At 41.5% G+C, this 27,500-nt stretch overlaps 1 protein-coding gene across 2 annotated transcripts in view; it reads right to left on the bottom strand.

The window, feature by feature from the left end:
• Positions 1–1,053: 1,053 nt before the first annotated feature.
• The window catches only part of Cox10 (cytochrome c oxidase assembly factor heme A:farnesyltransferase COX10), a 120,560-nt gene continuing 94,113 nt past the window's right edge, over positions 1,054–27,500 (bottom strand). The window contains exons 6-7 of one of the 2 annotated variants that reach the window (XM_004870750.4): positions 13,113–13,345; positions 1,054–3,141 (exon numbers count right to left, since the gene is read on the bottom strand). In XM_004870750.4, coding sequence (XP_004870807.1) covers positions 2,735–3,141; positions 13,113–13,345 — 640 coding nt within the window. In that variant the 3' untranslated portion in view covers positions 1,054–2,734. Of the gene's footprint in view, positions 3,251–13,112; positions 13,346–27,500 lie in introns of both variants that reach the window. The other variant, XM_021248989.2, reaches the window with a different exon arrangement.

The following is a 27,500-nucleotide window of genomic DNA, read 5'->3' on the forward strand; positions in this document are numbered from 1 at the left end:
ATCTTTACTTAGTTGGTTAGGAAACTGTGGCCAAAAGATGCTGGGAAGTATAATCTATCCAGCATGAGATCAGTTACATTTGTGTTTCCAAGAAGCAGCAGGTGCACTGCTCCCCCTTAATGTCTCCTCTAGGAGGCAGATGAATAGATACACACTTACTTTGAAGGGTTAATGAGTGATAGCAAAAGATCAAAAGTAGCATGCCAAATGTCCATGTGGTCTGCTTGGACCTGTTTGTTTTCCACTCGTTTTTGAATTTAGTTGCCTGGCTGGATGACACCACTGATTCCAGCTGACAGATGGAAAACAATGTGCCGCTGGAGGAGGCAGAACTTTCTCAGTAATCACTGGCTCCCTCTACTCCCAGAGAAAGAATCAGGCCAACATCCCAACACAGTTCTTCACTCAAGTCAAATGAGATTTTCTGTTTGAGTGGGAGCATGTCATTAGAGTATGCCAAGTGAGCATTTTCCAAAATCCTTTCTCCCCAGGTTTCTGCTGCAGTCAGAATTCCAGAGGGCCTCATTCACATGGCCATCCTGTCAGCTGGAGTGTGCTGGAGAGGAGAGAGGAGGGGAGGCAAGGGGAAGGAAAGGGGGGTGTTGGACTCAGACTGGTTCTACCCAAATTCAGAGGAGGGAGGGGTGAGGGGCACAGGGATGATGGCCAAGCGTACAAAGCTTCAATTAGACAGGAGGAATACACATTTTTTTCTTTGAGATATATTGTACTGTGTGGTAAATGCAGTAAACAGTAATGTACTGTACATTTCAAAATCACTAGAATTTCAAATGTTCTCATCCCAAAGAGTATTTGAGATAATGAATATCCTAATTAGTTTGACCTAGTTATTTCACATTGTAATGATAAATCATAACACCACTTTGTATTCCATAAATATATAAACTATAAATTACCAATTTATAATTTAAAAAATAGCGATGTGCTGTGCAGCTCTCTGATAGCTCATGAAAGAGTGAGTTCAGTTTACTAAGTCACCAGGAACCGAGCAAACTTGGCATAAGATTAAAAAAATAACTTTACATCACACACTCCTGTTCTGATACAGTTTTATTGTAGAAGGAGGAGAATCAACACATTTTACAAATTTAAGCTCCAACAAGTTGTAGATGTTCTCTCCAGACATTCCTGTGCCAGGTCCCCACAGGAAACAAGTGGACATGAGCCAGGTGTAATATTCCAGATAAGTAGAAACAAGGACTGGGTGCTATCTGCAATTGCTTTAGTTGTCTTTTTTGTGGTGGTGGGGATGGAACCCTGGGCCACATGCATGCTAAGTAAGTGCTCTACCACTGAGCTCCATTCTGAACCCTAGACATTTCTGAGAGAATGGTCATATTGAAATGACTGCTTAAATGTTGCCTAAACCTCCTGAACAAATCCCTAAAGGGCAGTAGTGCCCCAGGAGCCTGTGTAATTAAAACATCCTGTCAGGATCTAACATTCTGAGCAACTGGGACTCTATGTGAACTTTGGGTCATTCACGAAAGATGAAGAACTTACAGGTGACAATGTCTGACACATGAGGACACTTCTGGGTACAGGAAAACTCACAAATCTCCAGAAGTGGGACCATCCTCACTGGAAGCCCAACTGGGCCTCTGGTTCTCAAAGCCACTGCACATGTGGAGGCTAATTTCTGAACTCGGGAGGTACCAGGATGGAAATGTGGTTTCTATGAAGGATAAGAATGCAAGCTATGTGGGCTAATAGCCCAGCTCCCATCTTTTTCCAGCTTCCCTTCTCACATGGCCTTGAGAAAGCTGGGCAGCAGAGGAGCTGATGAGGCTCAGTAGGGACTGAAGAGGTACAGTCTGGGAGCCACACCGGGGCGGGGCGGGGGGCGGATTTCTGGAATTAATGCAAGTGCCGCCCTTTCAGAAAGAAATGCTTCAGATGGCACCTGTTATTTCAAAGTGAACTATAAAGATGCTTTTGACTGCTTGGAGTTTCCGGAATTCTGATATGCAATGGGAGCAGCGGTGAGGGATAGGGGTTGGCAGTCCAATCTGTGATTCCCTGAGTAATCGTTTGGAATCCATCCTTCCAAATTGTACAGCAGCCCATCCTATGTACTGTGTTATTTTCTGTGGTTAATATGCAGCTGAGAAGATGGGTGGGGTGGAGAGAACAGGAACGGGGCCCCAGCTCTTTGGAAGGGAAAGGGGTGCTGTAACTGCCACATGCATTTCCTGAGGTGGTCCTGCATGGTGCTGAGACACAGAACAGAGGTCTGGTTAGAGCTTGTAGGACCAACAGCCACTGTGCTGGCAGGTGGGGAGTGTGTGTGTGTGTGTGGCCAGAAGGAGAGGATGTGTATGTGCATACACATGAGGGAGAAGAAGAAAATGGAGGCTGGTGGCAACAGAAGAAAATATGCATACAATTGATCAAAGAGAAAAGTATTCTTCATATTAATTGGCTGAGCCAACTCATTTCTTATTTGGGGGGCATTTAGGAATATGGATATATATATATATACATATATTTATATACATATATATATACACATATATATGTATATATATATGTGTGTGTATATATATATATATATGTAAACACTGAGCACCAGATTATTTTACAATCTTGTACTAAAACCAATGACTTCCCTTCTTGCACTCCAGAATTTCCAAAATATTCTTACCCAACAACAAAAGAACTGGGCATCTCCCCTATGTTTTGTTTAGTTCTTCCCCCTGATGCTCGCTTATTCTCAGCTCTGAGCATCTTCCTTGCTCCCCTTCCCACCTGGCCACTGCTTACAGGTGAGCATGAGGAGCAGGAGGAGAGGCAGGTGCCACAGGCTGCAGAAGAACAGTTTCCGGGAGCTCTTCCGGTCTGCATCCTTGTAGAACTGGAAGCTGAGGTAGGAAATGTACAGGTTGATGGGGAGGGAGATGATGGGGAAGGCCCATGTGGTGACGTCTAACACAGGTGCAGCCACGCACAGTCCGGCCAGGGCCAGGCAGTGGCGCAGTGCCACACGCCTGCACAGGCCTGGGTGAGTCACTGACATCATGCAGTAGCCACCCCGGGAGTAGTCTTCACGGAGGCCCCAGCTCAGCGCGTTGAAATGAGGGAACTGCCAGGAGTAGAGGATTCCTCCCAGAAGAAGTCCTCCTGTTCAGAGGTTCAGATGCAAAAGAGGGAAACAAAGTCAGTGATTGTATGTAGGGTCTGGTACCATCTGTGGCTGCAGGCATCCACTGTGGGTCTTGGAATGTATTCCCTGAGGATATGAGAAGACTATTGCAATTAGTTCACCCAACAAACTTTTAGAAAGTTGTCGCCATACACAGACCTGTAGTAGTAATAGTAATAGTCCTAGTACTTGTTTCAGTGATAAACAGATATTTATCTTGACAGGGAGTCTTCTTGGGAAATAAGAAAGGACAAAGGGAAAGTTGGGCCATAAAGGTATACTGAAATAGCAAACCAGGTGATGGAAGCAGACTTTGTCTTTTAATGGAAAAATAAAATGATCTCCAGACTATAAGGTATGATAAGGAGGGGGTGTTGTTAGAGATTCTCAGGGCACAAGGTGGCATTGAAGCCCCTAAGCATGTGTATGGAGTAGCCACCCCCAGCTCACCAGCTGTTTGCAGTTATGACAGCTACAAGCACAGGGGGAAGCTGACAAGACCAAGAAATTTCTTGTCAAGAAAAACATCAGCGATAATTTAGACAGGGGGAGAGACAGGATGGTTCACAGATCTATGTGTGTGTTTTGTTCTAGAAGTGGCTGAGAAAGCAAACTCGGCTTGGAAACCAAACTCGAAATGGTTAAAATGGCAGGTTCAAATGTGGAATTGTTCTTGTCTTTCTCAAAAGCCCTTTCTTGTGTGTCAACTGTAGTGTTTTGTGTTGCTCAATACACATTTTCAGTTATGCCTCTGCTTAAAATAACATAACTTGGAAAAAAATAAAAAGCTCATTCTCATTTTCAGAAGAGTAGTAGTATGCTTCTGTCTGTGTGAAAGGAAACTGGTATGGGTTTGGCTCCTGTCACAAATGAAAGCATTTTAGAAATCACAGCTTAGTCTTAATGGATTATAATCAGAAAACTACCACCCACACACAGTTCAGACTCGATATGCTTCAACTGCCTCTGCACTATAAAAGATGTAAAACAAATTGCTGTCTTCATCAAGATAAGGTGAACTAGAACAGGAAGGCTTGAATTAGTCCTGGGCTGTGGCAGGACCCACCTTCCTTGTGGGGTAAAATAAAGCACTTAGCTTGCAAATTCAAAGGCCTTCTTTACTCTCAAGATAAGTACTGTGCTCATCCCCTAGCCTCACTCCCCAAGCAGTCAGTTTTCACTGGGTCTGCTTCCCATGATAGCAAACACTGGCTGGGAGCTAAATGACAGGCAATATCAGTCCTGAAAGTCCTTTGCCATCAAGGTCTGGCCAGGGAGAGACACCTCTGAAATGAGTGCTCCCTTAGGGACAGGACTCATGGCCAGCACACGGAAGAAGCTATACACACACTCAGCCTTGGAAAGGTCAAGGAAGGGTTCCTGGAAAGAATGATTTGTGAATTGAAATCTAAAGATGGTTTCTGAGTTTCAATGCTGTCACACAAATGAGCATTTTCCACTTCTTTTAACTGAATCGTCTCATTTTTCTACCTTACCCCGCTGTACATATTTGGTTTTCAGTCCTTTTGGGGGGAGGGTGGCGTACCGGGGATTGAACTCAGGACCTTGAGCTTGTGAGGCAGGCTGTGGGACCACTGACCTAAATCCCTGGCGGTAGGTTTTTAGTCTTAACTAGAATGTCTGCTTCCTTGTGTTTAGTCAAACACTTGTTTGTGCATGACTATATAAAATACTGGAAATCTTTGAAAGAAGTGGCATACCTGTGCTCTCCAGAGCACAGCAATGTCCTGAGATCATGTTACAATACTGGCTACAAGGTGACTCCAGAGCATATGAAGGTGTCCAGGACATTACTGTTTTCCTTTTTGCACAGAAAATGGAGAAGAGCACATCTACTATTCTGTGTGTGGACAAAGGAGAGAAACCTTACCCAACAGGGGACATACTAACTAGGTAAGGAAGTCTGAGCAATGTTATCCTGGTGACTCTTTAAAGACACATGTATTTTTCAGCTTTCTTCAAAACACTTAACAATCACTTTTGCAACATACAGACTTGGGGAGAATCTCACTCATTTCTACTTCTGCTCCAAATGCTCTTGTCCACAGTATACTTCCATCACTTTGTTGAAAACAAACTAAGGCAATTCTAGCTAAATGGTATCTGACAAATGAAGACAAAAATTCTCAAGTTGGGATTCTCTCAATATGCACTCTTCCAAGGAAAATGCCTTCTGGGATGTAGTGCAATGGTTTTAGTTTGCTTTCCCTGACTGCCTGGTGGGCACCTTCCCGCCCCCATCCCAAGTCATTCATTGTCATTCACCATCCACGCATGGCTTTGCAAAGGATAAAGAAACCTAGCTCTATTTTGGAGCCTTGTTATTGGGTCTGGGGCACAATAGGCTGCTCTCCTAACGAGGTCCTGTGCAGTGCATCTGGGCCACGGCAGCTATATCTGTGCTTTCATGCTTATATGGTTATGTAAACTGGTGGCTAGCAAGGGAAGCAAAGCCAGACTCAGAGCTTCATGGTCACAGATTTCAAAGCCTTTCTTTTGAGGGTTCACACAAAGGGGTTTGTGAAACAGATCGGCCTCAACAGTGGAATATACTTCTATGGTGGTACAGATAAAGGGAAGAGGATGTGGGGCCAGTTTATCAACTGCACCAGAGACAAAAGGGAAGATTAAATGTCCTCTGAAAATAGGAAGTAGAGTGGACAATGGTTATTTGCTCTTGAAGAATCCTTTGGAAAGTGACTTGGGAATAATGATGCAGCTCAGGGGCTGGAGACAGGAGATTCTCCTCTCCCTCACCTTGTATGTTTCCTGCCATCCACCAGTCACAAGGTGGGTTCCAGGGAAAGATGGGAGCCCAGGAAGCACAGCTGATTCTGAAAAAGGGCTCTCCTCTCTTACCATTCCCCTGGAAGTTTAGCACCTGTGTATTCTCTTAGACATTCAAATGGTTCCTACTCCCTTAGATCACACTGGAAGGTCTCTTTGTCTTTATCTCCCAAATATTAATCTAGTCACTGGAAAGTACTAATTTAATGTGCACTATGCACCAGATACCATGTCTACCCAAGGCTGCCCTGCCAAGCCACATCTATCATTCTATCCAGGAAGCACTAGCCCAGTACCCTAAAAGCTTGTGTTCAATCACAGTCAACAGCCATACTGACCGTTTGCCTCCAATTATACTACCATCTTGAGTCTAGCAATGTTTCTAGTACATTCTTTCAATCTTTTTGTCTTTTGAATGAAGTACATTTCCACTAAAGTTTTCCTTGTCTTTAAAAATGTTAATTAATCTAGCTCTAAGGCTAGTTATGGTAAAATCCACACATAAACAGACACCCATTTTTTGTTTGTCTGTTCGTTTTTTTGGTACCAGGCATCAAACTCGGGTCCTTGCACTTGCAAGGCAGGCTGCGGAACCACTGCGCTAAATCCTGGGCCCGACACCCACTTTTGAGTTGAATTTCAAACTGAGGCAGTATTTTAAAGGAAATCTTTAAAAATTACTTGGGTTAGACAGTACTTGGTACTTAGCAAGCCCTCCATAAATATCTGCTGAATGAATGGGTGATTCTCCCTATTTGACTCTATTTTCTTAAATGGGACAAAAAGAGGTAAATAGAGTGAAACAGTATTTAACAATTTGTAGTTTACCAGCTGAGGTTAAAAAAACCTTTCTCTTTTTGTTACTAAAACCATCCATCTGCCAAATGTCACTTCCTGATAAGAGCCCATTTCTAAGTCCTCATTTGTAACTGAATGTTGGCTGACATAATTAATGTTTACCAAACAACATCTGAATTACAAACCAAAGACAACTGACAAGTCAGCTCTACAAAATGGTCATCATAGAGGCCCATTCTATAAATTCCCAAGGCATGAGATTTATTCAAATTTAGGAAAATGACCAAAAAAGAATCTATTTTGAAGAAATGGGGATGTGGAAAAAGAAGTGGCTTTGACAAGGAGGAGGGGGAGGGGATTTAACCTGAAGCCTCTGAGATAAACAAAATAGTCTCTGGAGATAAACACTGTTGAGAGGCCTAATGCGTGTGGCTCCAGGACTGCTTGAGGCTGGAATGTCAGCTGCCAGGCACTTATCTGCAATATCCTCCTTTCCTCATTTCAGAATGGGCTCCTTCATCAGGGCTCCAGCAGGTCACTTTTGTCATGGCTGTCCCCTGTGTGCAGAATAAAACCAAGTGCTTCAGTTCCTGAGACGACAAGCTGGCTAGACCAGGGACCAGAAAACAGCCCTCTCAACTCTGCTTCCTGAGTTTTAGCTGGGAAGCATTTTTAATGTTTCCTGCTAGCGGTAGTTAAACTTTAAAAATAATAATAAAATAAAAGCCAAGATAATTAGGGAGCTGCTTCTACCTGCTCAGAGGAAAATGGACATAGGTAAAATCCCGCGACAATGACTACCTTTATAGACAGGAGGGCTTTGTAAAATGAAGCTGTTTCCTGTGCACAGAGCAGTGGGCAGCAGAGCCTGAAGTGCCACAGGTGAAACTATTGACAAGGCAGGCTGAGAAGAGCTGAGCTGTTCATAGTTCTCTGTGCAATTAAAAAAAACCTGCAAATACCAAGAACAACTGACATTCCTGTAGTTCTTACACTTTGTCAGTTAATGCTGTTTAATTTTTTCCACCGCCCTGCCCTATCCTACTTCATTCACAGTGCTGTGCAGCTAAATGAAGGGGCGGATCAGGTGCCCACACTAGACCTCCCCACTGGGCATCCGAAACAACAGGCCTTCTTTTTTTACTACCTAATTAAAATAATAAATCAAAATATACATTGGGGGGAAATCACAACTCATGGAATATTCTTCTTCTATGTTCCATGTCCTTATTGGAGGAGGCAGCAACATATCTTCAGTGCTCAGGGTCCTCTGGACGTTTTTATTGGCTCTTAGCCACCCTAACCACAAAAAGATGCAAGTGCCCAGAAGGGAGAAAAGGTGCTTCTGAACACTGTTGCATATATTTCCTTTTTCTGGGGATCACTCTGACCCACATGCTGCTGGGAACACACAACATTTTCTATAACGATCTTCTTTAAACATCTCTCCTCCCAATAGGTAGTTCCTTAAGGTAAAGCCTTTCCCACAGCCTTCAAGATTTCCATTTAAAATACTGTCCCTGAGCTGCTTCCATTCCAAGCTTGACCACCATCTACCAAGCATCAGTAAAGGCATTTGCAAAGGTCCTGGCCACTAAATTGTGAGTGCTAGTTATTTTATGCGCTGGTTCCTGGGTGGGGCAAAGGAATGGGGGTATGTTCAGTCCCATCTGCCTCTCTTCAAACATAAAGCTTTCATCCATTCCCCAACTTGGAGATTTGCTGGTGTTAACATGTTCCTTCAAAGGACAATCAGACTGACCCTTCAATAAATACTTAAAAGATAAAATTTTGAGTAGAAAGGACACAGAAGGTGAGGGTGGAGGCAAGTTTAGGGGAGGAGAAAAACCACTAGGGAGGGGAGAGGAAGTGTGGAGGAGAGTGGGTGGGAGGTGTGAGAAAGCACAAGGCTTGGGAAGACAATCAAAGAAGGTTTTGAACCTTACTGATTTCTAGCACCACAGGAGAACCTGCTGCACATCCTCAGTTAAATAAATTGGTACCTGCCTCAGCTTCCAACTCTATCTCTTCCTTACTCGCAGGGTAGTTCACCATTGTGTTTCAAAGACTTCTCTATTATAGGCTTCTTCAAAGTGATTGTTTTCTGGAGGTTCAAAGATTAAACCGTTTGCAGATACTATAGAAACAGGAAACATTTTTGGCTATTTTTTCTCCGAAGGGCTCTTTCCAGTCAGACATGTCCCTTACGAGCCAAGATGAGAAATATAAACTCTGTGGCTAATACAAATGATACCATTAGTGCACTTTGAATAATACCATCTGTCCATGCCCTCCCTTTGCCCCAATTTCTAGGTATTTTCAAGGTATTCTAATAGCTGATGTTCTTTCTCACTGTCTTTGCAGATTAGTGATTTTTAAAGTGTGGTCCCTGGACCAGGGCCATCAGCATCATTGGGAACTTGTTTGCAATGAAAATGGTCAGAAGAGCTGGGGATTTAGCTCAGTGGTGCTGCCGCCTGCCTCACAAAAGAAAATGGTCAGAACCCCACACAAGACTTACTGTATCAGAACTCAGAGTGTGAGGCCCAGGAATCTGTGTTTCCACAATACTCCAGGCCATGGGGGTGTGCACTACAGTTTGTCAGCCAGTGGTTCTGATCGAGTGAGATCACAGGTACAGTCTCATCAATGCCTCATTATTTGAACTGCAGATTCACACGAGGCAGAGGGAACACAGACTCAGAAGGATATCAATGTTTGCTTCTAGGTGGTACTATCCAGGATAGCTTTCAGCAATGATGGAGATGTCCTACTTCTGTGCTGTGTGTATAGGAGCTACAAGCCACATATGGCTCTGCACACCTGCAATATGGTTAGTGGGAACTGAATGCTTACATTTATTTGGTTTAAATTTAAATTGCCACCTGTGGTTAGAAGCTACTATTCTGGACAGTGCAGCTGCAGAAGATGAATAAACTATATTCAACCATGTTCAACTCAGTTTCTAAAACCCACTGATAAAAACTTTAAAATACATTCTCTTCAACTGTATCATCTATAAAGTGGAAAATAACATCTTGAAACTTCTTAGAAGCGGTTTAATGCACTATGTAAAGTAATAGTATTCTTTTTGCACAAACACCACATGGCTTTAGGCACATGATCTGATCTAATTGGACTGGTGATAATGATAACTTTGGGCCAGTGAACCATATTGGTACTGAGTGTTCTGCAATGCATCTTAAAGATGTACAGAGAAAGAATATAAGAGAAGTCAATATCAAAAGCTGCCATAAATCTTCTGGAATACTGTATTATACCAGGTTCTATTCAGGGAGACAATGGGTCTCACTTTTTGAGACAGCTATTTATTTTCAATCTGCTATCTAATCAGGGTATGGTCTAGCCCTTAGCTGCCCATCTTCAATATATACAAGTGACTAAATTTGGATGACAGAAATATTATATTTAACATTTAAAAACAATTCATTTTAACTATGAACATTAGCAGTTTACCCACACAGACTGTCCCTCAACAAGAAGGGGCTCCTGCCTACTCATGTGCTTCTAAATGAGGAATTTTGCAACACTGCCTCTCTGAACTCTGGGGAGGAAATGTTAGCTCTACAGACCGAGGCTCAAATTCTTCATGAGGAAATTGCTGAGGGTGTTAACAAGGGTTCCTACCTCTCAGTGAGGAGCTGAGCACTAGGACCCTGAACACTAGTGGTGATCGCTGGACCTGATTATGTGGACCTGGACTGGAATGTCTTCACCTGTGTCCAGTGATACCTCTCTGCGGTCCCTGGAGGCTGTGACCCTAGTCCTGTCTGGGTTTCCCACACAGAAAGGGAGTTTTTGGTGCCTTCTTCTATGTCAGGACTGAAGAAACTGAATAGGGCTTAGGCACTCCTGTCAGGGCACAGGGTATTTTCCAGCAGGGGCCCCTGTACTGAAGTACAGCTCCATCCTGAGGAAGGGAGGACACCAGAGGATGCAGAGCCCAGGGAGTCACTCACTTTCTTCCATGGGCCCCACCCTGAATGTCTAGGGGTCTGGAGGGTTGCAGATTATCAAGTTACAGAGTCAGGTGAGGGATGGAGCTCCAGCAGAATTGAGGAGGAGGAAGAATGTGGGCAGAGTGAGAACTGGTGGTCTGTGGGTATGCTCTCTGCATGTAAATGGTAAACCGCGTTAGAACTCAGATAACATCTAGTCCAAGGATACCAAGTCCATGCACCCCAGGTCCCCACACCCAACAGACTTCACTAACACATCAAGCCTATATGAACTTCATTGTGTTCAAAACAACAGCTAGGGGGCTGGGGGTTTAGCTCAGTGGTTCCGCCGCCTGCCTCGCAAACGCAAAGACCTGAGTTTGTCCGCTAGTACCAAAAAAAAAAAAGCCCAACAAAAAACAACAGCTAGGGAACAATGATGAACTGTAATCTGTAAATGAAATTTGTAAATCAAATAAAACTTCATGACTTGTCCCCATCTGTGTTAACTCACTTACTGTATGAAGGATCACTGAACATAACAATAGCATTATCTATCAGGAGCTGAACACTTACCATGGTGGAGCACTTTACATATAAAAATTGACTGGATTACATACAACAATGGATTGAATGTGTCCCCCTAAAAGCATGCAATGGAAACTTAGTCCTCAACACAACAGGGTTCAGAGGTGGGGCCGGATGGGAGGTGTTCAGGTGTGGAGGAGTCCACTTCAGGAACAGATTAATGAGGATTATAAAAGGGTTTGAGGGTTTGCAAGTTTAATCGCTTTCTCTCACTCTCCCTTTTTGGTTTTTTGAGACAGGGTTTCACTATGCAGTTTAGGCTGGCCTTGAACTCACTATACAGCCCAGGCTGGCCTCAAACTTGAAGCAATCCCCCTGACTTAGCCTCCTGCATGCTGTGACCACAGGCCCATGGCTAACACAATCAGCTGCAAATTTAATCTCATGTGTGGCCATTCTCTCTCTCTTTCTGTCTTCCTCCCTCTCCCTCCTGCCATGTAATGATAGCATAGAAGCCCTTGCCAGATGGTGGGACTTTAACCTTGGATTTTCAAGCCTCCAGAATTATAAGAGATAAGTCGTTTTTCTTTATAAATTAATCTGTAGTCCTCTGTTACAGAAATATGGGACAGACTAAGACAATGACTAACTCTCACAACAGCTCCACACAGAGACCAGCGCCAGCCCCAAGAAGGAGATGAGTAGGCTCTTGCAGGAAGAGGCCAAGTCTATTCTCAATGTCACTCAGCTAAGGGGGAGGTTGGGTTCCAGCCCCAGGTGGCCTAGGTCTGTCCTAGCTCTGTCAGGGTGCTCTGTCCCGGCTCATAAGCACTCTGATACTCTTGCCTCCCATATGGATGAGATTCCACTTTAAGGTTTATTATAGAGAAAAGAGTACAAAAGTTTTAGAATATTAATTTGTAGATCACTAAAATCCACCATTTACAGGATATTAAAACTGTTTGAAGAGATGATCATGGCAAAGGTGTAATCACCATTTGTAAGCTTGCCAAATCGGAGTGTATGAGCTTTTGTGAAAAGTTTCAGAAATGTGGCTTACAGGGTAACGGTTTATGGTCAACTACCTTTGATCTCTCATGTGAAAAATATGTACTTACATATATTGCAGGAAACCTCACCACTTCCTTCCTAAGTGTTGGTCAAAAGCACTAATTACTTGACTAATTAAGACTGCAAAACTTCCCTTACAGATGGTAAAAATGAGCCATTTTCACCCCACAAATTTAGTTGTGACATACCACCCAAAAAATGTAGAAATGTTTCAATGGCTTTATTGTAGACAGCATGAACAATTTAAGCAAATCATATGAAAATAAATTAGAAACTAATGAAAATAATCTGCTCTTTCATAAGAGATGGAAATAACCCTGTTCTACAGGAAGGAGGGAAGCTTGCCAATGAGGCTGCACCCCTTTGACAGGGGACAGAGGCCAGGTCCACATGCCTTCCCCACAGGCTGGGGCATCCAGAGTGAATCAGTCAGTCCTAACTTGATTTGTGGTTTTCAGGGACTTTCTTTTTACTTTACCTGTGGTTACAGGCTGAGGCAGCACTGCCTTATGTTTTCACCTGGATCTTCCCTAGAAGGGAGAATATACATCATGCCCAGTGAGCCAGAATGACATGGTGTCCCTTTAGCTCTTTATTCCCAGTATTTCATGCCATTGCCCAAATAATTAGTAATGAATAAAATGGAATCCAACTAGTCCTTGGTGTGGGAGACCTCTGACTAATACATGCTCGTGTTTGCTCAGAGAGCCACGAGCTCTTGCTTCTGGCACCGATGCCACAGGTCTGTGGAGAGAAGTAGATACCTGGCACTGGGAGACACTCACCTGCATCAAGGCTGCCAGTGGCTGCTGTCCAGCCCATGACAGGTGGGATGGCACCGACCACGGCTCCGACCCACGTGTTGGCAATGCTCATCCTCTTCAGAGGTGTGTAGCAGCAAGTGTACAGGAAAATGTTGAAGAGTCCCAAGGCTCCTGTGAGTGGATTCACTCCCCAGGTCAGAAGAACGACTCCTGGAACTGCACAGCAAGCGGCAAAGGACACGGCCAGCAACGGGCTGGAAGACAAGAGAACACCAAGTAACCATTTTCCACTTAACTCCATCACACATCATCTTCTCCCTCTAGGGAAGACAATGCCTACTTTGCATACAGTTAGTACTAAACAAGGGACAGCTGGGAACAACTCGCTTAGTCCACAATACTGCAAGATTCGGACAAAACAGTATCAGTTCTGGAAACTGTCCTTCCATTTATACATTATTCTTTTATTAGTACATGTTTGCAGTACATACACACTGATTATGTTCTCTGTGGGGGCGTCGGTACATGTACGTAACACATTTTAATGTTTTTTCAACTGCAACCCTTCCCCTCCCTTCCCACCCACCTCCCTCCATCCCTCTGTCCCATTCCCTTTTGCAAAATATCTGTCTCCTGTTTTCCTATTCTCTTTTATTTTGCTCTTCATTTATATTTTGAATTTCTCATATACGAGAAACCATGCAATATTTAAGCTTACGGTCTCAAAGTGGATCCATTTTCCTACAAATGATTCAACTTTAGCCTTCTTTATGACACAGCAGTACTCCACTGGATATAAACACCACATTTTCTTTATCTATCTGTTGATGGACACAGAGGATGCTTCCAAGATTTAGCTATTATAAGTTATGCTGCAATACACATGGGTATGCAGGTATTACTATAATACAATATCTTTAACTCTTTGGGGAAGATTCCTAGAAAGGGAATAACTGGGTCAAATGGAATTTCTAGTTTTAGTTTTTTGAGAAATCTCCATACTGATTTCTATAGTGATTGTACTAATTTATTTTCCTACCAACTCTATTGGGTATAAAACCACATTTTCTTTATCCGTTCATCTGTTGATGGACATATAAGGATCACCTAATTAACAACAGTGAGTAATAAGGGACTGCCTCAGTGAATACCATCACGGCAATATTTGTAATGAATTTCAGGTTCAGAGTGGTGCCATTTGTACCATAAGTGTGAACACTAGGTGGCTATTGTCTGGCAACGGAGTCATAACTGGGTTTACAGATAAGGGATTTTTAAGAGGCAGCTGCATAATATTACATATGTAAAAGAAAACCATCACCTAAAGCTGTACAATGACAATGATGATTATAAACCTATTTTCTTAACAGAGCCCACTTTTAAAAGCAGACCATATGCAATCTTATTGAAGACTTTTCGAGTCTAGATAAATTGGATCTACTACAGTTTCTGCTTTATATGCACATTTATTTATTCCTTCTTAAGAAACCTCAAGCCTGCTTACTCTGGCAGAAGCCATAATTCTACCTCTGAATAAAGTATGCTTGTGCAGTGTTCAGTGACCCACTCAATTCAGATTCTGCAAGGGCTCTACGGGAAGCTCAAGTCCCCAGTGTGCAGCTTCCAGGGTGCTCTGGTTTCAGCAATGGCCAGTTCTCCGAAGAACGTGATCTCTACCCCACGTGCTCACATGACATCATGCCCTTCTTTTCACAGAGCTAAGGCTGTCCCCTATGGAAAGACGAACATGCAGAATGACGAGAAGTTAGAACTCACCCAGGGAAAGGGCTGGGGGACAAGCACAGCCCAGCACTGAAAACACCAAGTGAAGCCAAAGTGGTAGAACAAAGTGGTGGAATACAAGAGCAGGAAGAGCCGTGATGGAGAATTCCAGCTCCCACACTCATACAGACTGGCACTGATTCTCTGCCCACGCCCATGGCCACCCTACCTGAAAGTTTGGACCCAAAAGAATGGGAGTTTTGATGGAAATATGATGCTGTCAAGGTGCTTGTGACAGAAGAGCCATTAACTACAACTGAGAGACTTCTCAGCACAGGTTCTAACCCAAGGGTGAATTTCCACTCTATTAGTCCTGGGCCACCTCTTCTCAACTCCTCCAACACTCACACTCTGGCACCACAATCTTTTATTCTGCCTGTCCTTTTTTCATCCCCACCTGGATGATTCCTTTTCAGAGTCTCCCCAACAGCCTACTGTCTCTGCTCCTGAAGGGGAAAGCCCTACAATAACACTAATTACCCCATTTTAACAGGGGTGGCTCTTGGCTGGAGTTGATTTTTATCATGGTTCCTCAGAGTGACTTTCAACTTGTCTCCTGTCTTCCCACGGTTCTAGTTTTCAATACTCATGGATAGACATCTTTCCCTCTTACACAAGACAACAGTGACAAATGCCCTCAGATTTATATTTATTCCACATTTTTCTCCCATTTAAGGAGAAGACACTGTCTTCTTTATTTTTGAAAGATAAACTTTCCATTTTTGTTCTTAATTTGCTCCCTGTGGTGGACTGGCTAATGGTCAACCTGTAATGCCCAGCTGAACTGAATCAGCGTGGTCTGGGTGTGGAGGATTCACCTGAAGATCATTACCAAGAGCCATAAAAAGAGAAATGGAGGGGAAGATCTTGGTCTGATGATTTTCTAGGAGAAGCTGGCTGCAGATGGTTTTCCTGATGCAAACCAGGCTGTTCTTGTTGGAGGAGGAGTTCGGGGCCTCACTGTCGCTGGGAATAGCTGCTGTTTTCATCAGGGGAGTTCTGATCTTTACCGTGAGCATCACTTCCTGGCTCCAATGTGGTTCTCTCACCTTGGTGGCACAAATCCTTCATCTTAACGGTGTAGTTTTTCTGGCTTCCACCACTGGCCTTTGGGCCTTCCAGGTGCAGATCCTCAACAAGGTCAAGCATGAGACATTGCAGTGGGCTCTAGGCCACTGTTTGGACTCGAGGAGGACATTGCCTTGGACTCTAAGCCTTTAGTTGGACTTGTGTGGGAAACTGCTGGGATCTTGGCCCTCAGCTGGATCCTTTGGGCTTCTAGTGCATGGTTAATCTGTTACTCTCCTTGGCATTTGACTTTTTGGTAATTATCATAAAATAATCTTACAAATTATGTGTCCTGCATTTAATGTATTCCCTTGCCCAATCCTGCTGACTACAACACTCCCTAATCTGTTTATCTTTTATTTCTATTGTCCATTGACCTCTTGTATCAAATAAATTGATTTGTTTGTATTACCCCAAGGTAAGACCTCTCTAGCCTCAATATTCTTCAAAGCTAAACAGTCAGATGGGGTGGGAGTCGCACAACATTTTTTTCTTTTTCTTCCATCCTGCAGCTTCCTATTTGCTCTTCAACTCTATTCCTTTGTTTTTTTGTTTTTTTGGTACCAGGGATCGAACTCAGGTCCTTGTGCTTGCACAGCAGGTGGCGAAACCACTGAGCTAAATCCCTGGCCCTTCAACTCTATTCCTGATACAGATTTCGCTATGGTAGTGCTAGGCATCATGTTACCTGGGACTGCCTGGCTTCCCAACACACAACATAAATTTCCAGATGAAAGCTAAGGAAGGCACTTCTGAGTTGTTATCTCAGATATGCACAGAAAGGAAAATTTAGATATAGATGGCTAAAAAGCAGTGCAAATATTATACCTGTTGCTCTTTCTATAAGGTTGTTTAAAGATTTTAAGAACAGATGTTTTCCCCCTATGGAACTCTAAAAAGCTAGCTTTATTCTGGGTGGGAGAAATACGTGCCTCATAAACATTTTATTTTTCCTGAATTGGTCCTTGTGTTTAAAAAAAAAAAAAATAGAGAAAGAAGGCTGTTCCCTCCTTCCCCAGGGTCTATGGAAGCCAGGTGGATTCAAAGGTATTAGTGTTATAAAAAGCCCTTTTAGAAAAGCACATATGAAGTTAATTTATTGAGATAGGCAATTTTATATGGATTCAGTTTCTGACCTGTGTAGGAATCACAGAAAATCATAAGGCTCAATCTTTGTGTTTAAATCAATATGCTCAGGGACATGAATGAAAACTGTGTAGGTTGACAAGCCACATAAACAAAAATGAAGGTTATTTCCCCAGGATGCCATAGTCATTCTCAACACTCAGGAGAGAGATCTCTGAATTGCCTGAATTGCCAGACTGGAGAGCATTCCCATGTTAAGGGCAAAGGTGCATCAGGTGCAAGCTGGGTGAAGTCTATTTTCCTGTGATCTTTCACAATTTGTAAAACCCTTGTAAAAGAAATATACATTTAACTCAAAATTTGCAATTACAAATATCACAAAGAAATTCCACATTAGTTATTTAGAGAAACATACTGGTTTACATCTTTCTACTTAAAAAGTGATGGAGAACACACTAAACTGTGGTTTTGTTACTTGGTTTATTTCAATGTACCCTGATAATTTCTCTTGCCATTATGTTTTCTTAAAAATCGTCATTGTTAATAGCTACACAGTGGCCCATTCTGTGGCCACACTATAATTAATTGAATCAATATACCTTTTTTTGATATTTAGCATTTTTTTCTTTTTAAAAAGTTAGAAATAATGTTGGGATGAAATCTATATGGACCAACCTTTGTTCACATTTCCAATTAGGACAAATTTCTAGATGTGAAATTGCTAAGCTTGATGATATGCATTTTTCTTAGGGACCTTTGACCTGCACTACCAGTATGTACTCCACCCTGCTTTACACTCCAACCAGAAGAAAAGGAGAGCACACACTTCCAGAACTTATATTAACATCAGGTATGGCAACAAAACCAAAATTTGCCAATTACATAGATGAAAAAGTAGAATCATAGGTCTCTAATATAACCTTAATGGTAAAACCACCTTATTGGAATAGTATTATCTTCACTTGATGGATGAGAAGCTGAGATTCAATAAAGGTAAAATAATTAAAAATGGGGTCTGGTTTGTTAATTTAATTCAGTTTCCCAACTGGCATGTGGGGACGTGCTGGTATAATAAGACTTGTAGTTCTTCTCATTTCCTGGGTCTGCCAAGGGCCTGAAGTGACTGAGTCTTTAGGCAAGTTACTATCAGCTTCAGGCAGCCTTTTGTTTAATCTCCCTCAGTTCACCCCATGGTTAAAAAAAAAAAAAACCCAAAGCCTCTACTGCATTGCTCAAGATGAAAATGACTAGGACATATTCAATTGGGGGTGGGGGAAGGATAGATGTGAAATACAACATGGTTTGACACCTAAGCTACACTGTCAAGTTTATTCACTAGAGAGCAGCCCAGGGATTAGTAAGGGACACTTTGGTGTGTCCAGTGGGTCATGGAGGCATGACCTTGGGTACTACATTTGATCTCTGGCCCCTTTCACTCTGGTGCCGTTTCCCTGCTCTGCTTCCCAGCCACCATGAGCTGTGCAGCTTTTCTTTGTCATGCCCTTCAGCCATGAGATTTCTGCTTTGGATCCAACTTATCATGGACTGAACTGTCTAAAACCATGAGCCAAATTCAACCTCTTCTCCTTTAAGTTGTGGGTGTTGGGTATTTTGTGCCAGTGAAGGGACAGCTGACTAATACACATGGTAAGCAGACAGATGTAATTTGTGTCCTGTGGCAGTTATGCTGTAGTAACAGTTACATAGGGAATAGCAATCTTGTGTGCTTCAACAGAGCAAACACAGGGCAAAGTGGGAGCACCCAACCTGTGTGTGTATGTGAGGGACAGATATTCTAGGAAGAAATGGTGTTTAAACTCACTTCATGAAAAGGTGGATGGAAGATGGGAGAAAAGGCTTAAGAGCAGGCAGTGGGCTCAGCATGTGAGCAGGCTAAAGGTGAGAAGCACGGTAGGTTTAAGTGACTGTGTTAATTACTTTTTCTCTCGATGCTGAGATAAAATACCTGACACTCAAAGTTAAAGGGGAAAGGGTTTATTTAGCTCAGTGTGTAGAGGTTTCAGTCCATAATCAGCTGGCTTCAAGGAAGGATGGCACATGGTGGAGAGGCACTGCAGAGGAGAAACAGTTCAAGGTGTCCACACAGAAGCAAAACCAACAAGGGACCTGAACAGTGTTTTCCTGCCCCTTTAATCTTACTCAGACTACTTAGGGCAGGTAGCACTCACACTCTTAATCCTAGTGGTCTTGGGCCTAGCACTGCACATGAACCACACACTTTAGATTCAGCTACCTCCAAAATGGCCCCACCTCATTTGCATGAGGCTTTGGGGGGACATCTAAACACAAGCTGTAACAGTGACTGAAGGAAGTTCCACCCAAGGTGTGTTGGGGTTGCCACGGAGGCAGAGAAGTTAGGAAGACCACAGTGAGTAGAGGAACTGTAGTGCATTCTTTGACTTCCCTGTGTCACCAACCTGGATTTAATTTAGCTGTGTGGCTCTAAATGGACCATTAACGGTACTTTAAGGGTGAGCTGAAGGAATGTGACAAAATCTTGACAAGTGCTGATTCTGGATCATGAGTATACTGAGGTTCATTGTACTAGTGTCTCTACTATTGCATCTGTTGGAACATTTTGATAACAAAAATGTTTTTAAATTACAGTGGACCTTTAAGTTACAACCGGCCTGACATATGAACAACTTGGGTTAATTAGGTTAAAGGAAGATTCATCTGACTCTTGATATCTATAGCATGTACCCAGGTAAACATCCAGATCTCAGATATATTGACTTAAAATCAACTTCAGTTACAACCAGCTCTTGGGAACCGATTGAATTTGTAAGCCAAGGGTCCACTGTATATTATTATCATTTTTGTTATTATATTGTGATTTTCTAGTGGCCATATATATAACTAAGCATGCTGAATAGGAATCAGGTGGTATGAGTTCTAGTTCTGACACTGATGTTAACTAGCTATGTGAAAGGGCAACTTATTCAACCTCTCTGGTCCTTAGTTTTCTCAACTGTGAAGTAAGGTGTGCAAAAGGCTCTCTCCATGGCAAGACTAATACTCAAGTCAAACTTTTTTGCTCAAAAGGCCCAGTAACAACACTACAGAGAAAGTAGACGTTTTATCCCATTTAGCCGTGTGATTTTGAATAAATTACTTAACCACTAGCCTTAGTTTCCTCACCTGTAAAATGGGAGATGCTTCATAGAATTGTGTTAAGAAGCAAATGCAATGATGATATACAGAAAGCACTTAGCAGAGTGCTCACTAAATAAGCACATATGGCTTTATTTGTTCATGCATCATTCAAATTTCTCACCGACTATACAGCAGCCACTATGCTATACATGATAGTACAATAGTACCATCAAAACAAAACAAAAAAGGTAAGTTTCACCTAGAAAGGAAGACAGACATATAACACAAACACAAGTACTATGAACTCTCAAACTGAACAAATGAAATGAGACAGAATTATTAAAATAGCAAGGATTCATTTAAAATGGAGCTGGAAATAGGGGCTGATAAATTTGCAATAAATTATTTCTCCTCATTAACTTTCAAATCTATAGATTTATGGACATAAAACTTTATTTTCAGTTATAAGAGTTTTGTTATATCAAATTATAAAAATAAATTAGCAAGAGGAAAAACTGGATTGATAGAAACATCTTTTAAAAAATGTTAGTTGTTCCTGTTCTCCTATAACAGTAGCTATAATGGTTTTTATTAGGATTAGAGAAACTAACATGGCTAAGTGGCCTTTGCTACAGTAAATTTATATGGGAAAGATCAGAAATGTGCATGTACAAAATGTGATGATATTGGAACAAATTTCTAATTTTCAATAACACAGGATACATGTATTAATAAGGAAAACAGCACTTACTTGATAAGGGGTGAACAGAAAGACCCAGGGATTTTCTTGAATTAAAATAATATTTTATATTCATTCTCTCACTCATGCAAATAGGTTTATGGTTCATGCTGTGGGTCGAATGTTGATTTATTTCAAAACTCACATGTGCAACTACATTACATTTTAAAGTGAAATATCTTTCTACTGAGTATCATTGTATGGGTCTTTCCACTTGTGCTTTTCCCACCCAAGGCTACTGTAGAAAAGAAACTAGTACATGAAGTGTGGGAAGATTTATTAATACAGATCCATGAATTGTTTTCCTCCCTTAAAATATAACACTGCTTTGTTTACTAAACACCAGTTCTTATGTTGCTCTATTAAAGTGGAATTGCTCATAGATATTTGGAACAAATGAGAGGAATACAACCTTTAATTTGACATCAATTTATTGCAATTAATAAATATAATTTAAATTACCTGACTTTTAAATGACTTCCTGGGAAAATGTGGCCTTTCTGTTTAAGTAATGTGTTGGGAGGTCTATGAAATATTATATTAAATCAAGAAAGCTTTATATTTTGAGCAGCTCTGCAGGTAATTGGTTTATACAAAAATTAATGTCATATTTCTTGGTCATTCTTCAGAATAAATGATTTGTAAATTACTAAAGAAAATTTCCTTTCTTCGAAAACAAAAGGAAAACCAAAACCTTAATCAAACTAAGCCAATTTAACTTTAATTTCCTGTATAAGTCCCACATTTGAGCTTCGAAATGAGTTTTTGGAGAAAGGCTCTAAAGATAACTATTCTGAAAATGTCTCCCCAGAATCTTATTAGTTTTCCATTTCTGAACAAGTTTCAAGTTATAGATACTGCAAGGCAGTAGATGACTGATGTAAATCCAGAACTTAAGGAAAATGAGGAAACAAAATCTATTTTAAAAAGAAATTAAAATTTAAAACATTATTAAAAGAAATGCAAAGATAAGCAATATATTTTTATTTGTCATTGTTTATATTCAGGACATATAAATTGTGGTATTATATTTTAAAATTTTTTGAAGGAATCAAAGCAAGATCTGAGGTATGAATTTCTGAAAATTAACTGAAAAAAATCTTACTAATCTAGGAAGATAAAACTGAAAAAATAATAATAGAATATAAAACATCAAAATGAACATTGCCCCACTGTTCACTTCTGAGATCTAGATCTGTTCTGAGATCTAGATCTGTTCACTTCTCATTCAGAGAGAAGCAAATTACGATCTGTGAATTGTGCTATATCAATTTGGTTTGAGGAAAAGAGATTGATACAGAGACTGGAATTTTTAGGGGGGTAATTTCCATCATTTGATCCCACCCGTGAAAATCAGAGTTTTCAGTGTAGTAGTCCAATCCTTATTTCTCAAATAACTTGAAGGCAGGGACCACCTCCTGGATCCCTCCATTCTTCCTCACTCTCACATCTAGTATCTGCCACTTTTCCTTTTCCTGTTTCAGTCAGATGGTTTAATTTTCTGAACTCTCAATTTTTAATTTATAGGACTCTATTTTAAAAAAGTTTTGTTCACCTACATAATATAAAGGTAGTGAATTTTAAAGTCATTGAAAACCTTTAATGAAACAACTCATAAAAAAGTGAATCTGACTGCAAACCATCCCTGAAGTTCTGGAGACTAGCATGGAGCATGTCTGTGTTGCTGCCCACCCGCAGATGCAGGTGCTTATCTCTGACTGCACCCCTTCACCTCAGCCCAGGGACACGAGCTCTGCTCAAGGACAGTGCTTGCAAGTGCACACATCCAGAGGTACTGCTCTGGCAATATAAGGTGTGAAGTGTGCCTACTCAGAGAGAAAAAAGGAGGAGGGAGGGCTATGGGAACTGCTACTCAGGTTTAGCTGGCAGGTATTGTGTGGAAATGCATGAAAGCAGCCCAGAAATCTGGAATTTGACCCGAATATTTTCTATTTCTAAATGTTGGAAACTAAAGCAAACTGTAGGAAAGTCCAGCAAGCTAAACAAAAAAAGCCTCTTTGGGATCTGGTCTGGCAGCTGGTGCTCTGCTCCCTTGGGTCTAGGTGAATGATCTCTCCTGGGAAGAAAGTATCTACTAACTTGGTGCATGCTGCTCCTCTGCCCAAAATGACCCCTGCCCGTTCCCAATGCTTCTCTCCCCATGAGCGTCCAAATCAAATCTTACTCCTCCTCTACGACTTAGTCTAGACATTAAACAAGGGCTGGAGGTATACAGTTCAATGGTACAGTGCTTGCTTAGCTTACATGAGGTCCTAGGTTTCATTCCTAGCACTGCAATAAACAAAAACAATAATAAAACTCCTCCAAGAACATGTTCCCTCACCTTCCTCACATCCCTTCCCCAGTCCGTGTGGTTGTCTCCATGTCTGTCCTGTGGCTCTCATGGTACTTCTTAGTCTTTACACTAACATGATATGCTGCCTTACCTGCTCATTCCCTATGCAATGTCTATTTTAGTGCAGTGACTGTACAGTTCATCTTTATATTCTCTATACCTAAAAGTGGTACCCAAATGAAACATTACAAACCACACAAAAGAGAACACTATGCTCTCTACCACTCACAACACCAACCAATCAATAGGAACAGTATTTGATCATGTCTAATTTTTCAAATCATCTTATTTGGAAAAGGAGGAATCAAAGTTAAGGGTCATTAGACTAAGTGAACTAAGACTATTAGTAAAAGGTGTTTGTTCCCCTGACCGACTTCTCAAATGGCTTCAAAAGTAACAGGCAAGTTATTGTGATACTATAGTTAACCCATGCGCATATTTGTTAAGTTATCTGATTATCAAAAGGAAGATGGGAACTGGAGAATCACCCCCTGAAGAACTGCTGTCAACAAATGTTCTCAATTCAATGGGCTTCAGAATAGGCACAATTGCTTTCTTTCTTTTTGCTTATGACAGTGAGAGAAAGGAGATTCCCAGTGTTCCTCTCATTTGCTTTCTGGAATGACTAAGCAAGACCACATGTGCAGAGACTTTTTGTTGACTCTTCATACTATGGTTCATAATATTGAATGATTTTAAGAATAAAGTTCTCTCTATTAACACCTCTCTTACTAAGTTGAGACCAAATTCATTCTTCCTGCCACTTCACATCACTGGATAATATTAAAAAAAGAAATTTCTATACTTATAAAATGTTTATGTTCTTATTACATTAGCAATATACACACACCAAAAGACTAATCATAACAATCCTTAGAAACTGTGCAGAGCTTTAGCCTGGTCTGGGTACACATCGGCCAGACCAGTGTGACTGGGTGATGAATAATATTCACAGCTCCCCTGCAGCCCACAAAATGTTTACATTTGCTTAAGTGCTTACTGGTAAAACCTTCAGTAAATTTGAAAAATGTCTCCTGTAAATCCCTATAATACTTAAGCTAAACCCTGTTCTTTAAGTTAATAATGCCAACTAAACAATCCATTCATTTCATTTCCAAAACTCAATCTTCATCATTCATTTTAAGACTAGGTATTGGCTGATCCCGATTCCAAGTGTTTTAATTTATCCTCTCTAAATAACCTTTTGCTCTGCTCTTGTTGTGCAATCTCTCTGCTTATAGCCTGTACCTAAACCTTACAAGTTATGGATCATTCTCATCCGATTCATTAAGTTGGAAAAACTAATGCTGACATGTATTATTTCCCTGTCAGTGTCACCAAGCTGGGAAATGGATAACTCAAAGGAGATGTAATCAAAATACAGATGTCTTTCAAAATAGCAAGAAGAAAGGTCTGGTGCAGGCCCCTCTTCCTGTCCACTTTGTCCTTATTCATTTGTACCAATTTATTCATTTCATTCAACGTATTTATGGCTGCCTTGTCCCGTCTGCTAAGGATTCTGTGCATCTGGATAATTTTTCACTTGGATTATGAAGCTCTGAGCGGTATAAAACCAAAACTGACACGGCTGCTAACATTACAGGTGATCAATAAATTCTTAGGTTGAAGAAAAGAGGGAAATTATTGATTTCTAAAATGTTTAGATAACACATTAGACTGAAATTCTTAAGAAAGTGAATTTTAACTAGGATCAGCAAGGAAAAAAAGGCATTACTTTAAAAAGCACACATGTAGTAAGGTACATTATAAATTTAAGTTGGAAGTACCTTAAACTTGATAAAGATGGCAGATTAAGGGTGTTTGCATCCCTCTATGTTCTCTGAAAACAAGGAGAGCAGGAAACTCCAACTTTGATGAAACCAGGAAACACCATACAGAAAAGCTGCCAAATACTGTACAGTGAGGACAGGGAGGAAAATGAGAGGAAGCTGAACTCCACATCTGAGGTAAAACAGAAGACTCTGGAAATACTACATTTAAGAATTTGTTCTTTAAGCTTTAATCCTCCAAAGGCAGGATTTGACGTGAGGTGATTGCTGAAGGTGGATTCTTGCTAGAAAGTTACAAAAGTTGAATCATGCTTGAGTTAACCTTAAGCCAAGTGCAAGGTAAAGTCAGAAGCAAGCAGCCCCAAAAAGAGTAGCTTTAGGTACTTTTCATCCCCCTCCCCACCCTCTAATGCTTTACTGTGCCCTACATTCCTTTTCCTGGCTCCAAGAGACTGGACCAGGGGTGAAATAAAATCAAAATTTCTCTCCCAAGGGTTTGGAATTGGAGAAAAAACCCAGTTGGATGACGTTGGGAGCTAAAGCTGAGGTTGTCATTTTGATGATGAATCAATTTTAAACAAAGGAGGGCTGAGAAGAGCCATTGTTCAGAAAGAAAAAAATAAAGTGGTAATACAGAGAAAAGCAGGGATAGATAGTGTGGCTGGAAGCTAAACTGCAACTAGTGAAGTGGTAAATGGATCATTTTTCCCAGAAGAGGAGAAACATAAGGGTAACTGCATAGAGCAGCTGATTTAACAGACTTTTGCCTAACAGAGAAGGATCGCCAGTTCAAATACTAAGTCAGAAGAAAAGGAACCAGCTGGGCAACACAATTAGTAGTCCTGGGGGCCGGGGATTTAGCTCATTGGTTCTGGCGCCTGCCTTGCAAGCTCAAGGTCCCAAGTTCGATCCCCGGTACCAAAAAAAAAAAAAAAAAAAAAAAAAGCAGTAGCCCTGGGCGAGTTTGAGCTGCACAACTTGGTTACTGGCAAGCTGGTCCCTGGGTTATAGAGTTTGTCTGCAGACCAGAAAGTGGAACAGGGTACTAAGGGCCCACAATGACTTCCAAAAACACATCTTAGATTCTGGCAACTATAATCTGCTGTGGAAAAATACTTGGTCTTATTCTTCCCTGTGAAGAAATATCTATCTTAGGAAGATATTCATTTTTAACCATTTCTTTTCTTCCCTCCCCTCCCCTTGACCACCCCTGAAACTACTAAATCCATCTTATCCAATTAGGACCAATGTTGCAAGTAGATACAGTTGTGGAAAGAGTTCAAGGACATTAGATACCAGTGTCATAGGCAAGGGAGTTAGTAATAAGGACATAAGCACAGGAGAGAAATAGGAGACTCAGTGGCCTTAGAAACAAACCACTTCTTGATTTTTCCTATGACAAGTCCACTTATAGACATGTGGTTAGACAATCAACAGCCGTGGAGCCCTCAGGCCGAGACGTGGCTGGACCCACAGGCAGTCCTAGGGGAACCAATATGGTGGTTTGGCTGCAAGTTAATAGGGATAAACTCTGTGGTGAGGATCTGAGAGCAAAGGTTAAGACCACTCCATTATGACCCTCTAGAGCACTTTGCTCCAGACTTCCTCTGATTCAGCAGCAGCCACTCTTTAGCCAAATGCACCATAGCTCCGGGGCTATCCATGTGCATCTGGGATGCTTCTTGAGTGACGTGATGCAGAGCATACTCAATTCATCAAGAGGACCCAAGCCATTAAAGACTCTGATAAATAATTCTACCATAACAGCCCCAGAGCTGAAGTAAAAGGCAGAAAGCCATGGGGTCAAGTGTTTCCACAGGAATTATATTTGGTAAACAGAAGCTGCAAAAGGATGTTTCTATTAACCACTAGTAATTATTGTTAGGGAACAGTGTACTCTGGAATAGACTATCAGCATAGCTAATTAACTTCTTGTGTCCTTGGAAGTTTTAGGATGAATCTAGACAAATCATCTTAATAGAAATATGCTTTTCTTTTTACTAGTGAGAAAGAATGGGGGAACAGTATTTTTTCCAAGTGGAGGAGTAGAAAGGAGAGGGAAAGAAGCAGAAAAAGAGAGGGAGAGAGAACATGCACAAGAGGAAAGGGCTGGGGACAAGACATGGCCCCCAGGCATGCCAAAAGGATTCACTCCCTTCAGCGAGGTCCCACCTCCTAAGTGTCTATCACTTCTCAATAATGATGTCATCAAATTTTTAATCCATCAATGGATTAATCCACTGATGAAGCCAGAGCTCTCATGATCCAATCACTTTCCAAAAGCTCCTCAGCTGCCAATCAAAGCCTTTGGCACATGGTCTTTGAGGGACATTTAGATCTAAACTATAACAAAATGAAACCTCAAACATATGGAACTGGCTTTTGTGTGTGTGAGCACAGTGCATGTGTGGTGGAGACAGAACTCAGGACCTCACACATGCTAGCCAAGTGCCCCACCACTGAGCTACACC

Source organism: Heterocephalus glaber, unplaced genomic scaffold (assembly GCF_053883595.1).
Source record: "Heterocephalus glaber isolate CG9 unplaced genomic scaffold, H.glaber_assembly_v1.0 deba00000474, whole genome shotgun sequence".
NCBI classification, from domain to species: domain Eukaryota; kingdom Metazoa; phylum Chordata; class Mammalia; order Rodentia; family Bathyergidae; genus Heterocephalus; species Heterocephalus glaber.